Below are 16279 nucleotides of genomic sequence, written 5' to 3'. Positions count from 1 at the left end.
GTTAAAAAATGGGCAGAGGATATGAACAGACAATTCTCCAAAGAAGAAATTCAGATGGCCAACAGGCACGTGAAAAGATGCTCCACATCGCTAATTACCAGGGAAATGCAAATAATGTATGAGTTTATATTCTCTTATATTTATATTTTTATCTCAGTTTTTATTCTCTTACATGCAGCTGTCAGTCTTGCCAACACCATGTGTTGAAGAGGCTGTCTTTTCTCCATTGTATATTCAGGCTCCAAAGTTACCACAATTTTAGTGACTATATTTCCTATGCTGTCCTTACCATCCCTGTGATAGATTTATTTATAACTGGAAGTATGTACTTCTTTCCTCTTTATCCCTTTCATCTTTTTGACCATCCCCTAACCCCAGCAACTGCTTGTTTATTCTCTGTATTTATGAGTCTGTTTCTGTTTTTTTTTTGTTTATTCATTTGTTTTGTTTTTTAGGTTCCAGATATAACTGAAATCTGTGGTATTTGCCTTTTTATGTCTACCTTATTTCACTTAGTGTAGTACCGTTTAGGTCTATCCATGCTGTCACAAATGGCAAGATTTCATTCTTGTTATGGCTGAGTAATAATCTAGTATATACACACACACACACACACACACACATATATCACGTCTTCTTTATTGATGGACACTTAGCTTGCTTCCATAATTTGGCAATTGTAAATAATGCTGCAATAAATATAGGAATGCACGTGTCTTTCCAAATTAATGTTTTTGTTTTCTTTGGGTAAATACTTAGAAGTGGAATTACTGGGTTGTATGATATGTCTATTTTTAATTATTTTGAGGAAGCTCCATACTGTTTCCAGTAGTGGCTTCACTAATTTACATTCCCACCAATGTGCTGGAGGGTTCCCTTTCCTCCATATCATTGCCAGCATTTATCTCGTTTGGATAGTAGCCATTCTGACTGGTGTGAGGTGATCTCTCATTGTGGTTTTGATTTGCTTTTCCCTGATGATTAGTGATGTTGAGCATCTTTTCATGTGCCTGTTGGCTATCTGTATGTCTTCTTTGGAAAATGTCTATTTGGGTCTTCTGCCCATTATTTAATTGGATTTTTTGTATATTGTTGTATATTGAGAGCTTTATATATTTTGGTTATTAATCCCTTATTAGATATATCATTTGCAAATACACTCTCCCATTCAGTAGATTGCCTTTTCATTTTGTTGATGGTTTTCTTTGATGTGCAGAATCCTAGTTTGATGTAGTCCCTTGCATATTTTTGTTTTTGTTTCCTTTGCCTGGGGAAGACATATTCAGGAAGAAATTGCTAATGCTGATTTCATGAGTTCACTGCCTATGTTTTCTTTTAGGAGTTTTATGGATTCAGTCTTTCATTTAGGTCTTCATGTGTTTGTGTTTTTTCCAGTTTTTTTTCTTGTAATTAATTTCTAGTTTCATACCATGGTGGCTGAAAAAGATGCTTGACATGGTTTCTATCTTCTTAAATCTGTTGAGACTTGTTTTGTGACCTAACATGTGGTCTATCCTAGAGAATGTCCCATATGCAATTGAAAAGAATGTGTATTCTGCTGTTTTTGGATGGAATGTTCTTTATATATCTGTTAAGTACATCTGGTCTTATGTTTTGGTTCAAGCCACTGTTTCCTTATTGATTTTCTGTCTGGATGATCTGTGCATTGATGTAAGGGGGTGGTGTTAAAACCCCCTACTATTATTGTATTACTGTTAATTTCTCCCTTTATGTCTGTTAATATTAACTTTATATTTAGGTGCTTCTATGTTGGGTGCATAAATATTTACAATTTTTTGTAATATTTTGTAATATAAATATTTACAAAAATATTTACAAATGTAACCCTTTATCATTAAGTAATGTCCTTCTTTGTTTCTTGTTTCAGTCTTTGTTTTAAAGTCTGTTTTGTCTGGTAAAAGTATTGTTACCCCAGCTTATTTTTCATTTCCACTTGCATAGAATTTTTCCATCCTGTACTTTTAGTCTTGTGTCTTTAGATCTGATGTGAGTCTCCTGTAGGCAGCATATTAATGGGCCTTGTTTTTTTCTTTAATCCATTCAACTACCCATTTTCTTTTGATTGGAGCATTTAGTCCATTTACATTTAAAGTAATTATTGATTATGTATTCATTAACATTTTTATCATATTCTGGTTGTTTTTGTAGTTCTTCTCTGCTCCTTTCTTTTTCTCTTGCTTTCTTCCTTTTGATGATTCCTCTCTATTTTTTGTGTATCTATTGTGTTATGTTCATATTCCTCTCTATTTTTGTTTATTATATTCTGGTTGTTTTTGTAGTTCTTCTCTGCTCCTTTCTTTTTCTCCTCTCTATTTTTTGTGTATCCATTATGTTATGTTTAGATTCCTCTCTATTTTTTTGTGTATCTTTTATAGGTTTTTAGTTTGTGGTTATTGTGAGGCTCATATATAACATCTTAACTATATAGCAGTCCATATTAAGTTGGTGGTCTCTTATATTTGAACACATTCTAAAAGCATTACATTTTTACTCCTCACTCCACATTTTATGTATATGATATCATATTTTACATCTTTTTATTTTGTGCATCCCTTAACTAATTTTTTAGAGAGAACTGATTTTCCTACTTTTATCTGTTAACCTTTATACTAGCCTTATAAGTTATTTATCCACTACTTTTACTATATGTTTGCTTTTATCAGTGAAATTTTATCCTTTTGTAAATTTCTTTCTTTTAATTTTGTCCTTTTTTGCTTAAAGAAGCCCCTTTAACATTTAGGGGTGAATAACTATTTTAACTTTTATTTATCTGGGAAATTTTTCATCTCTGCTTCAATTCTGAATGATAACTTTGCAGGGTAGAGTATCTTTGGTTGGTGGTTTTTTCCTTTCAGCACTTTGAATATATCATGCTGCTCTCTTCTGGCCTGCAAAGTTTCTGCTGAAAAATCAGCTGTTAGACTAATGGGGTTTTCCTTGTATGTAGCTAAGGTGCTTTCTCTTGCTTCTTTTAAGACTCTCCCTTCATCTTTAATCTCTGACATTTGAACTATAACATGTCTTGGTAGGGACCTCTTTGGGTTCATCTTGTTTGGGGCTTTCTTTGCTTCCTGGACCTGGATGTCTGTTTCCTCCTTTAGTTTAGGGAAGTTTTTGGCTATTATTTCTTCATATACGTTTTCTGCCCCTTGTCTCTCCCTTTTTTTTGTTGGGACCTCTCTAATGCAAATGTTAGTGTGCTTATCGAGGCCCCTTAACCTATTCTTATTTTTTAAAAATTCTTCTTTTTTTTGCTGTTCAGCTTGGGTGCTTTTCATTACTATTTTCTAGATTGCTGATTCATTGTCCTGCATCCTCTAATCTGTTGTTTATTCCCTTTAGTGTATTTTTCATTTCAGTTATTGTGTTCTTCAACTCTGATTCTATCTCTTTGTTGAAGTTCTCACTGAGTTCACCCACTCTCCTCCCAAGGCCAGTGAGCATCCTTATAACCATTACTTTTAACTCTTTATCAGGTATATTGCTTATCTCCATTTCATTTAATTGTTTTTCTGAAGCTTTGTCTTTTTTTTTTTTCATTTGGGGCATATTCATCTCTTTCTCCTCAATTTGTTTGACCTCTGTGTTTGTTTCTATGAAGGTGGAACATCTACCTCTCCCACTTTTGAAGGAGTGGCCTTGTGTAGGACTGTTCCTTGGGTAGACATTGTGTGTCTTATGGCTTTGGCTGGCTGGCTGGAGCTAAAGCAGGCATGGGCTGGGGAGTCCTGGTGCACTCTACATAGGGGTTCCCTGGTGAGACAGTTGGAGCTGAAATGGGCACAGCCTGGAGGTGTCCCAATGTGTACTGCCCTGGTGCTGCCTTGATAGGATGGCTGGAGGTTTTGTGGGCATGGGTGGGGTGCCACTTTGAGGGGGCAGGTGGAGCTGGTGTGTACCAGGGACCTGGGTCTTGCTAAGGTGGCAGGCAGGCTAGAGTGCCTGGACTCCACTCCTATCTGCACAATCAAGGTTTGGGGGAGGCAGAGAAACATAAACAATGACACTTGCCAGTGCGGTGGCCCCTGAGAGAGTTCCAACAGTTCCCCCACCATTTGGTAGATATTCCAGGGTTAGTAAATGGGTTTTCTCCACTTATATTGTAGTTTCCCTTTAAACTACAGTGTTTTTCCATGCCCAAGGGCAGGTGAATCTACACATGGGTCTCACATTGATGTCCTTCCCTATTGCAGTTCTTAGCTTCTGGGCTGGGGTTCCTGTCATTATGGTGTCTCCATTTCTCCTGCCATTCCCTATATGGTCTTTCTATCCTTTGTTGTGCAGAAGCTGCTCAGTCAGCCCATAATTCTTTAGGAGCCCATACATTCTATATGTGAATGTAGATTCAGTGTGTCTGTGAGAGAATGTAAGTTCAGGGCCATCTTGGGCCTCCTCAATGTTGAACTTTTGAGTTATTTTCAAATAGAAATGGCAAAAAGGGAAAGCTATTACTTGCATCTGGGGAGAACAGAAAATGAGAGAACATATTGCATTGGGAATATCCCCATCTTTGCAGAAAGATAGGCTAAAATCTTATTTGGGACTATTTTTCTCCTGAAGCTTAGAATACTTTAATCACTGGAGATGGTTTTTACAATGAGTGGCAATATGTCTTTTGTAAGGTTGAAATAGTAAAATGTGCTGCTACTGAAGTTTAGTTGTGTAGAATTGAAAGGTGTGTGTGAAAAGCAGAGCTGAGGGAGGTGTTAGATTCATTTTCAAGTTGGATTTATTCCAAAGGAAAATATTTTGATGCTGTTAATATGTGTGCTATTCATCAGAAGAGGTATTACTTCTTGACTTGCTTCCCAGCATGCATTTGAATAATAAATACTTGATAAATGAAATAACCAGACACATATTATATATTAACTGTCCTGCTGACCCAAAGCATCTGCTAAGCAATAAATCTGTGAGAGAATAAATTGGTGGATGCTTTAAATTGGGTGTTCAATGACATTTAAACATTTAAATGACAAGAAGCAGTCAATCATTTGGAGATGCACAAAGACCTTTCCAGGTAATGTAAGTGCAAAGACCTCAAAGTGTTACAGGACTGTTCTAGGACCAAAAAGAAGGCTACTAAGGCTGGAATGGAGAGGCCTGGGTCAGAAAGGTAGGACATGAGGTTGGAGAAGAGTGCAAATCATGTGCTTGGTAAGTCAGGATGAGAAATTTAGATTCAGTGCTTAGTAAAAGGGGAAGCCACTGGGTATTTTAAGTGATGAATTATGGATTAGAAGAAGGTAAGAGAAGATAAGGTGGGCATTAGGGAAGGCAAAGAAGTAGGATGGGGCAGCTGTCCTGGAGTGGGGTGGTAAGAATGAGAATAGAGAAGAGTGGATGAATTTAGGAACAGTTAAGAGAAAGAGGGTGTGGTGAAAGGAGGTGGGTGAACTAGCAGGAGGGATAAGCCTCTAAGTGGAAAAACAATGCCTCTCCTGTAGGAGCTTTTTTAGTGTAAGGAACCAAACTTTTAAAAAAACAGCATCTTCACAAGTCATGGAGGACTGGGCTCATCACTGGCTTCTGATCTCTAGAGTTGATTTTTTCACCCCATTTGCTTTCTTTTCTAAATAGGCTTCTTGAATATCAGGGGTGGGTGGTGTTCTGAGGATGGTTGAATTTGTCTTAGAGAAGGGCTGAGATATTGCACAGAGCCACTGACCTGGGCAGCCTCAAAGTTCAAAGAGAAGCGGCAGGGAGGCTTGGTACTTACTGTGCTAAGGGCTAGAGCTTTACACACCTAGTCTCTCATTCCAACCTCTTGATGGCTCTGTGAGGTAATTTTAAAATTCCAGGTGTACAAAAGAAAAAGGTGAGGCTCAGATAGGTTCTTTATTTTGCCCAGAGTCACACAGCTTGTGAGTGGTGGAGCCAGGACTGGACTCCGAATCTGGCTCTCTGCTCTCTCTGCACCTCTCCTGAATTGGGGCTGTCTGTTTTCTTTCTCACTACCACACAGATACCATCGAAGAACTTGTGGCTAGGAAGGCCATGACTTCTCTTTCGTACATGTACTGTGCTTGCTTCCCCTACCCCTACCTTGCCCAGTAAGGCATCAACAAACATTCCTGCCTAGAGCCAACACCCACTTCTTGCTGCCACATATGGGGCTGGGATGACAGGCAAGACAGAGCTGGTGAGGTGGATCGCGCCGCTGCTAGGTGATGGGGAGCGACTCTTCTGCCTGTGTCTTGCCTGGAAGGCATTTTCCACTTCCGAACCCCTTCTCGCTCCTCACTCCTCACCTCTCCCTCCTCGACTTCAGCTCAGGCCCCTAAGGGGAAGTCCCTTGCCGCGGGCTGACAGCTCTTGGGGGCGCGGGGTCCCGGTCTCTGCGCTCTCATCCAATTGTGCGCAGAGCCTCGTTCCTGGGCGCCTGGAGCCCGGCGGGCATTGACGTCAAGCGGCGGCGGAGCGCTGCCTACAGACGGTTGACCCGGACCCTCCTCCACACCCCCTTCCTTCCTCGCCCCTTCCTTCTTCCCTTCACCCAGGCGCGGGCTCTCTATAAAAGGCGGGCGCCCGAGGTGTCCCAGCGACGCGGTTTCAGCACCATGGAGAGCCCCCGCCTGCGGCTGCTGCCCTTCCTGGGCGCCGCCCTGCTGCTGCTCTGTCTGCTGGGCACCCGTGCCCAGGAGGACGCCGAGCTCCAGCCCCGAGCCCTGGACGTCTACTCCGCCGTAGAGGATGCCTCCCATGAGAAGGAGCTGGTCGGTATTTCCCTTGCCCCAGAACCCTTGGGCTGCCGCGCTGTCCTTCCTTTGTACGCGTCCCTCCTCTCCCTCCCTCCCTCCCCGCTCCCATTCCCAGTCAGGGCGCGGGGAGATGAGAGCAAAGCCCAGGCTCCCGCTGCCATCCTGAGACCGTCGCGAGCTCACAGGCTCCAGGCAGTTTGTAGAGCGAAGCCCTTGTCCCGGCCCCTCGGAGCAAGAGTCTTAGAGGCTGAGGGACCTGCGGTCACTGTAACTAGGACAGCGCTCGCTAAGTTTCCACCCCTCGAACATCCCTTTTTGTCTGCGGAATCCCAGGGAGGAGTGCGTGTGTTTCTGGGGCTCCTTATAACTAGGGCTGGAAGTGAGCACCTGGGTTGGGCTCGCAGCCAAGGCGGCAGCTTAAGGCTCCGGGGGCGGTGTGTTGCAGATCGAAGCGCTACAGGAAGTCCTGAAGAAGCTCAAGAGTAAAAGTATTCCCATCTATGGGAAGAAGTACGGCCAAGTCCCCATGGTAAGGCTTTGGGGTCACCCTCTCCACATGTTTTTCCAAGAGGAAATACACCGCAATGAGTCTTATACGCCACATTTTATGTGGCTAAATAATTCAGGTAGTGGGTTTGTAGAGTTCCTTGGCCTCCCCTTTGTTGCCAGCACCAGCCCTTGACCCTTGGTCTCTAAGGGGATAGAGTAAGACTAGCCGTTTTCGGGTATTGAACAGCGTGTGCCAGGAACCAGCTCTTGGGTCTGTGCGGGAAGGAGCATTTCCTGAAGAGGAGCGTTTTTTTCACCTCACGAATAATCTCTGAATTGGAAAAGCCCTCACATCTATTCAGTTCTTGTTCCTCCAATTTTCTTTCTGCCTTCCGGAGCATTGGCATTTTTTGACCTAAGTTCCAGGGTTGATATTCTTGATTCAGGGCTGGTCACCTTTCTTGGGTATCACACACACACACCTTCCTTCTTGGGATGAGGAGGTGCAAAGCAGGGAGTAGGGGTTGTGAGAGAATATAAGTGTATTGTTTATTTCATAGTAAAAAGCTCTGGTTGATTTTTTTTTTGATGTACAATTAAAGGAGCCAGAAAATTTAACACCCCACCCCACCCCAAAGGTAGGAAGTAGGAAGGTTTCAATAGCTTAAATTTCTTTTTATGTTCTTTCACTGAAGTTATAAACACAGGTATTTTTGTTTCGGGCCTGACTATCCTTAGACCTCTGGTGGTAGTGATAGGGTCCATCTGTTTTTCCCATGAGGGTAATCGTGTTGATGGGGAGACATACCCGTTGGGAGCCTGGGTTTGCGCTTGCCGACTGACCACACATTGTGTTTGCAGTGCGATGCCGGGGAGCGGTGCGCAGTGCGAAAAGGAGCGAGGATCGGGAAGCTGTGTAACTGTCCCCGAGGAACCTCCTGCAATTCGTTCCTACTGAAGTGCTTATGAGGCTTCTGTCCTCCTCCATAGATCTCCACCCCTTCCCCACTCCTCCAGTTTCCCTGAGAAGACCACACCGTCATCCCTGGAGTTTGGTTTTAGCAACAAAGTTTGCATTTCCCTGTGAGGCGAAGGGGTTCCTTTCCTGCTGTTTCCAAATACAAAAACACATTAGATAATACTGTGTGAAGGATAATGCCTTGTCTGGTGTTGATACATGTGCAAAATATTCTTTTCTTATTTATCAGACAAACACTTGCGTGTCTTTGTGTAAACAAGGGCAATTTCCACTTTGAAAATTGTATTTTTGTATGTGGCATGGCAAGATGAAAATTAGATCTAGTTAATCTTGGTAGATGACATCACAACTTGGAAAATAACCCCAAGCAACACAAAGTGAAGCATGTACAAATTATACATAATAAAGTGTTTTTACTTATTGCTCATAATGTATTGTTTTTTCTACACCTTAAGTAATTTAAGTAGGAATGGTGGAATTAATCATGCTGTTGTTTTGAAAGAGAAATATTTTTAAAATAGCAGCCTATTGGGAGAACAGCACCTTGACTCCAAGGAGTTTTGATCATTAATTAGGAGTGTGCAACACAAGCTTTGGTGCTTTGTATTTATCTTTGATTGCAGTGGTGTGTGATGCGTGTGTGTGTGATGAGATGGAGATGGTTAGAGTTGAGCTGATACAATTTTGTCTATTAAAACCTTTAGCTAGACCTTTTAATTTAGAGTGAGACCACAGTGAGATGTTAGCCACATTAAAAGCAGTTTGAAAAATTAGGACTTTTGTTTTGGCTACTCCTTAATTAGAAGATATTCACTGATAAAAAAATGGATTCTTTGGGGGTTGTTTGTCCAAAGAAAGGGAAACAGCTATAATCAGTTGCTTTAAGGGTGTAAGACCCAATCATTCCCACTCGTTAATACACAATATTGGAAAAATTCTCTGTTCAAAGGAAAACTAGTCATCTTAGTAAGTGGTTTTGAGGGGAAAAATGAAAATTGACAGAGGGCAGACTCAGCTCAAGAAACACATCTTAAATGTGAAGTTTAGTAGCCATTAAGTATTTCTGAGTGCTCACTTGAGGTCACATTTCTTAGGCTTTAAGCCAGAGCAAGTAACATTGAAGAAGTAGCATCATGAGAGGAACAGATTCTTACAGCTTCCCAATGCAGACACACAAGGCACCTGTGTAACAGCAGACCCTGAAAAGTAAGTCCCTCTGCTGGTTAGTGGGCAGATAGAGGGTGCTGACAGAAAATATTCTCATACACAGGGGCTATTTGCAGTGTTCTTATTTTTATATTAAATAATCTTGCAAGGCAGATATTATGGCCATGTTATTTTCAGAATAGGAAACAGAGGCCAAGAGATGATGGAACTTGCTCAAGTCAGACAATTCTAAATCATGATTTCATCTCTAATCTATCTGACTCCAAAACTTTATTTGTCTTTTCCCTCTATGTCACTCTGGGCAGTTGGTCAGGCAGTTGTTTTCCCAAATTCCACAGAAAGCACTTATTTCTTTAATAGAAATTAACCCACTAGGGTGCCAGTATTTGTGGAGTCACATTCCCATTTGAATTAATCTATGACAGGTTTAGTTGTGATTAAGATACATTACATTTTAATCTTTAAAAGCTGCCATAGCTTAATAGTTTCATAGTCGGCTGCTTTCCCAGAAAGCATTTACATTAAACTCCTAGCCTTCTTGAGTACCTTAGCTATTTATATTCGTGTCAGTCCTAAGTAAGATCAGGAAATACTTTAATCATTGACCAGTACACAGGCAGGACCCCTAGGGAACACTGTGAACGGCTCCTTATTTCAGCCTGGAAAGTTTCCCCAAAAGAAAGAGATGCTGGAGGAATTTGTGGTTCCAAGAAAGTAATAACTCTGCTCTAAACTCCTTTACCTTGTCCCCTTCATACCTACCCCTACCACATCACCCCTCCTTTCTTGTTTAATATGACTAAAAGGTATGGACTTCTGGGGGATTGGTGGTGGGTAATCTGTGGGCTCGCATGAAAAGGGTTTTTCAAAAGTTTTGTCTGCGGGGGCCCAAATTTTAAGTTCATGGTGCTAATGACATTCTTCACTAATGATGGCAACATTCAATCTTAACTGGCTTGTTTGAAGTAACTTTGCCTTCTTGGTTTATCAGTATTAGAGCTACTCTTCAAATAGAATGCCTTAGTATGTTTAATGGCTGAAGGTCCCTGTGGTAGAGGACAAGAATGTCAAATATTAAGAAAAATTGTAATGAGAATAGTATTTGCCCATATGCAGTTGTGCATAGATGAGCCCCAGAGATCTGAGATTGGCTGAAAGATCAGGCATCTGAGAGTTGTCTTGCAGCTACATCTAAAGATCGACAGAATGTTACAGACATAAGAATGATGTAACTAGAGCAATGGTTCTCACAGGGGGCTGGAGCTGATGTTCAAAAGTTACTAGAGGACTTAATTACACACAACCACTCCCCTTCCCACAGTCATTACTGATATTACACCCCTTATGTCAGAATCTGGAGGGCTGTGAGAGACACATAGTATACTTGTGACCCCCACTCCTTTCCAATCATGATGGTAACATATCTGAATCATTGACAAAGGTTCTTTGCTTGACCAAACTTCAGTCCGGCTCCTGAATCTTCTCCTGGGCCTATCTATGCATTTCCTTGTAAAATCTAGTTTTAGCAAGAACCCAGCTAAGTCAATTCTGCAAGCCCCATCTTCCATATCTGATCACCCTGGATATCTCCTCAGTTTTCTCATCCTCCACCATGCCCTAGGTAATGTCTTAGCACTCTGGCTTGTTGTTAGCAAACATCCTGTCAGATAGGTTTAGCTGGAATCTCCCTTATCTCTGATGTTTCCTCCTAGTAATTTTCCATCCACAGACCCCCACCCTTCTCCTTGGCCATAAAATCCCACTTGCTCATTCTCTATTTGGAATTGAGCTACTTTTTATAGTGAGGTCTCTTTTCCCTGCTGCAACAGTCCTGAATAAAATCTGTTTTTATGGTTTCAACTACTATCCAGCTCTTTTTTCTTGGACAGGGGAGTGTAGTTAAGGATGAGGCTTAGTATTGTGTAGTTTAAATAAGATCCTCAGATGGTTCTGCTAAGATCCTTACCCTAGAGCCACTGCAATGCTGAGCTAATTTTTAATGTAGTCCTATTCATTCCACAATTTCTTGAGTGCCTTCCATCTGCTGTATGTTGAGAACATAATGGTAAACAAGATAGACATAATCCCTGTTCTCATGGAGTTTATAGTCTGTGGTTTATAGTCTACAAGTGAGAACAGACAATAAATAGGAAACAAATAGAAATTATAAGCCATAAGAAATTCTAAGAAGGACATTGTCAAGTACATGGTCAGAAGAGGTGGTATTTGAGCTATGAGATGAAGGATAAGGATCCAGTCATGCCAAAGGCAGGGTGGAAGGAGGGGTCAGAAAGGAAGAGTGCTTCAGGCAGAGAGTATGATGTGCATAAAAGTTCAAAGGCAGGATAATGTTGGTATGTTTGAGGAACTGAAAGAAGACAGTGGACTCCGAGAAGATGAATGCCAGATGAGGAGAGGGCCAAATGGCTACCCCTCTAAATAGGTCTTTGGGCCTCCTCAGGTGTATACTGTTACCTTGAACAGGTACCAGGTAGAATCAACAGATATTTGTAGATCAGGAATATCGCAAGGGAAAGCAAGACTGAGAGAGACACACTGAGCATGTTGGTTGTCCTGGCATCACCTTTCAATACTCTTCAGTATTCCGTGTTCTTTTCAGGATCTCTGTCTTGAGGATCTATCAGCACAACTGTTTTGGCTTGAGAATACAGTTGATATTTGGACAACACTGGGTCCACTTATACATGGGTTTTTTTCAATAAATGTATTGGAAAATTTTTTGGAGATTTGTGACAATTTTAAAAACTTGCAGCCTAGAAATATTGAAAAAAATTAAGATGTATATCATGAATGCATAAAATGTGTGTAGATGACTAGTCTATTTTTTTTTATGTTTTACAAGCATGGTATTTTTTTTTGGTATCATTAATCTACAATTACATGAAGAACATTATGTTTACTAGACTCCCCCCTTCACCAAGTCCCCCCCACCACATACCCCATTAGTCACTGTCCATCAGTGTAGTAAGATGCAGTAAAATCACTACTTGCCTTCTCTGTGTTGCACAGCCCTCCCCGTGCCCCACCACACATTATACATGCTAATCGTAATGCCCCTTTCTTTTTCCCCCCCTTATCCCTCCCTTCCCACCCATCCTCCCCAGTCCCTTTCCCTTTGGTAACTGTTAGTCCTTTCTTGGGTTCTGTGATTCTGCTGCTGTTTTGTTCCTTCAGTTTTTCCTTTGTTCTTATATTCCACATATGAGTGAAATCATTTGGTACTTGTCTTTCTCTGCCTGGCTTATTTCACTGAGCATAATACCCTCTAGCTCCATCCATGTTGTTGCAAATGGTAGAATTTGTTTTCTTCTATGGCTGAATAATATTCCATTGTGTATATGTACCACATCTTCTTTATCCATTCATCTACTGATGGACACTTAGGTTTCTTCCATTTCTTGGCTATTGTAAATAGTGCTGTGATAAACATAGGGGTGCATCTGTCTTTTTTAAATTGGGCTGCTGCATTCTTAGGGTAAATTCCTAGAAGTGGGATTCTGGGTCAAATGGTATGTCTATTTTGAGCTTTTTGAGGAACCTCCATACTGCTTTCCATGATGGTTGAACTAATTTACATTCCTACCAGCAGTGTAGGAGGGTTCCCCTTTCTCCACAACCTCACCAACATTTGTTGTTGTTTGTCTTTTGGATGGTGGCGATCCTTACTGGTGTGAGGTGATATCTCATTGTGGTTTTAATTTGCATTTCTCTGATGATAACTAGTCTATTTTTATCATTTACTACCATAAAATATATAAACAAGTCTGTTATAAAAAGTTAAAATTTATCAAACCTTACACACATGTACAGACTATACATGGAGCCATTCACCATTGAGAGAGATGTAAAGATGCATTATTAAATCATAACTATATAAAAGTAAATGTAATATGTACTATACTACTGTAATAATTTTGTGGCCACCTCCTGTTGCTATTATGCTTAGCCTAGGTGTTGTGAGAGTCTGCTTAAAATACGTTGTGATGCTAATCATTTCATGTGAGCAGTTTCTCTCTTCAGTAAATTGTTCATCAAGGGATCTGTCATCATTCTTGTGTATTTTTCTTCATGTTTTATGCAATACTGTAAACCTTGAATAACACTGTAGGATCCATATGAAGTGCCACTAGTAATGCTGAAAGTGCTCTCAAGAAGCACAGAAACATCAAGACATTACAAGAAAAAGTTGAACTGCTTGGTATATATGTAGGTTGAGGCCTGCAGCTGTGGTTGCCCACTGTTTCAGGATAAATAAAAGCAGCATAAGGACTGTAAAAAATGAAAAGGATACCCTGAAAATTATTAAGACACTCATGAGAGAAATTAAAAAGGACACAAATAAATGGATATGCATCCTGTGCTCATGGATATGTAGAAGAATTAATAATGTCAAAATGGCCATCCTGCCTAAAGCAATCAACAGATTCAATGCAATCCCTATCAAACCCCCAACAGCATTCTTCAATGAACTAGAACAAATAGTTCTAAAATTTATATGGAACCACAAAAGACCCCAAATAGCCAAAGCAATAAAGCTGGGGTGATTATGTGCCCTAACTTCATGCTCTACTGCAAAGCCACAGTAATCAAAGCAATTTGGTACTGGCACAAGAACAGACCCATAGATCAATGGAACAGAATAGATGGCCTAGGTATAAACCCACACATATATAGCCAATTAATATATGATAAAGGAGCCATGAATATACAATGGGGGAAAAGACAGCCTCTTCAACAACTGGTGTTTGCAAAACTGGACAGCTACATGTAAGAGCATGAAACTGGATTATTGTCTAACTCCATACATAAAAGTAAACTCAAAATGAATCAAAGACCTGAAGTAAGACATGAAACCGTAAAACTCTTTGAAAACATAGGTAAAAATTTCTTGAATATAAACATGAGCAACTTTTTCCTGAATGCATCTCCTCAGGAAAGGGAAACAAACTTGTCTTTTGGATGTTGGCCATCCTAACTGGTGTGAGGTGATATCTCACTGTGGTTTTAATTTGCAGTTCCCTGATAATTAGTGATGTGGAGCATCTTTTCACATGCCTGCTAGCCATCCAAATTTCTTCTTTGGAGTAGTGTCTGTTCAGATTCCCTGAAACAGTGGGACTACAAACTAAAAACCTTTTGTATAGCAAAGCACTCCATCAGCAGAACAAAATGGCATCCTACAATATGGGAGAATATTTTCATAAATGACTTATCTAATAAGGGGTTAACATCCAAAATATATAAAGAGCTCATATAGCTCAACACCCAAAAAACAAATAACCCAATTAAAAAATGGGCAGGGAATCATATGGGGGGTGGTTTATATCTGGGCTTTCTATTCTGTTCCATTGATCTATACACCTGTTCTTGTGTCAGTACCATACTGATTTGATTACTGTAGTTTTGTAGTATAGCTTCAAGTCAGGGAGCATAACACCCCCAGCTTTCTCTTCTTTCTCAGGTTTGCTTTGGCTATTTGGGGTCTTTTGTGGTTTAATATGAATTTTAGGATTATTTGCTATAGTTCATTGAATAATGCCTTTGGTATTTTGACAGGGATTGCATTGAATTTGTAAATTGCTTTGGGCAGGATGGCCATTTTGACAATATTAATTTTTCCTATCCATGAGCACAGGATGGATTTCCATTTATTTGTGTCTTCTTTAACTTCTCTCATGAGTGTCTTACAGTTTTCATAGTATAGGTCTTTCACTTCCTTGGTTAGGTTTATTCCTAGGGGTTGTTTTCCTAATTTCTCTTTCTGCTAATTCATTGTTAGTATATAGGAGTGCAACAGATTTCTGTGTATTAATTAAGTATTCTGCAACTTTGCTGATTCCAGTTACTAGTTCTAATAGTTGTTTTGTGGGGTCTTTAGCGTTTTTTATATATAATAACATGTCATCTGCAAATGGTGACAGTTTTAATTCTTCCTTACCAATTTGGATGCCTTTTATCTCTGTGTTGTCTGATTGCTATAGCTAGGACCACCAGTATTATGTTGAATAAAAGTGGTGAGAGTGGACATCCTTATCTTGTTTCTGATCTTAGAGTAAAATCTTTCAGCTTTCTGCCATTGAGTATGATGTTAGCTGTTGGTTTGTCATATAAAGCCTTTACTATGTAGAGGTACACACCCTCTATACTCATTTTGTTGAGAGTTTTTATCATGAATAGATGTTGAATTTTGTCAAATGATTTTTTAGCATCTAATGAGATGCTCATGTGGTTTTTATCCTTGTTTTTGTTAATGTGTGTATCACATTGATTTATGAATATTGTACCATCCTTGCATCCCTGGAATAAACCCCACTTGGTTGTGATGGATGATCCTTTTTATGTATTTTTGAGTTCAGTTGCTAATATATTTTTGAGGGTTTTGCATCTATATTCATCAGGATATTTGTCTATAATTTTCTTTTTTTATGGTGTCTGTCTGGTTTTGGTATTAGAGTGATGCTGACCTCAGAATCAGTTTGGAAGTATTCCCTCCTCTTCTACCTTTTGGAATATGTTAAGATGGATGAGTATTAATTCTTCACTAAAGATACAGTTGAATTCAGCTGTGAAGCCATCTGGTCCCGAACTTTTGTTTTTTGGGAGCTTTTTGATTACTAATTCAATTTTGTTACTGGTAATTGGTCTGTTCAGGTTTTCTGTTTCTTCCTGGGTCAGTCTTGGAAGGTTATATTTTTCTAGGAATTTTTCCATTACTTCTAGGTTGTCTAATTTATTGGAATATAATTTTGCAAAGAATTCTCTAATAATTCTTTATTTCTGCAATATCCATTGTGACTATACCATTTTGTTTCTGATTTTGTTTATTTGCATACTCTCTTTTTTTATTTGTACTTTTTTTCTTGTTAAGTATGGCTAGGGGTTTGCCTATTTTATCTTCTCA

The 16279-nt window shown here is 39.9% G+C and overlaps 1 protein-coding gene across 1 annotated transcript; it reads left to right on the top strand.

Annotated features, from left to right (window-relative positions):
* The first annotated feature begins 4888 nt into the window (after positions 1 to 4888).
* Positions 4889 to 8624, top strand: CARTPT (CART prepropeptide). The gene is made up of 3 exons (XM_017656323.3): positions 4889 to 6737; positions 7168 to 7251; positions 8073 to 8624. Exons 1-3 carry the CDS (start codon positions 6582 to 6584, stop codon positions 8178 to 8180), a joined length of 348 nt encoding a protein of 115 aa, XP_017511812.1. The 5' UTR covers positions 4889 to 6581; the 3' UTR covers positions 8181 to 8624.
* Positions 8625 to 16279: the final 7655 nt, after the last annotated feature.

The sequence above is a fragment of the Manis javanica genome, chromosome 1 (genome assembly GCF_040802235.1).
Source record: "Manis javanica isolate MJ-LG chromosome 1, MJ_LKY, whole genome shotgun sequence".
Classification (NCBI taxonomy): Eukaryota; Metazoa; Chordata; class Mammalia; order Pholidota; family Manidae; genus Manis; species Manis javanica.
This window is presented reverse-complemented; position numbering and strand designations above follow the sequence as displayed.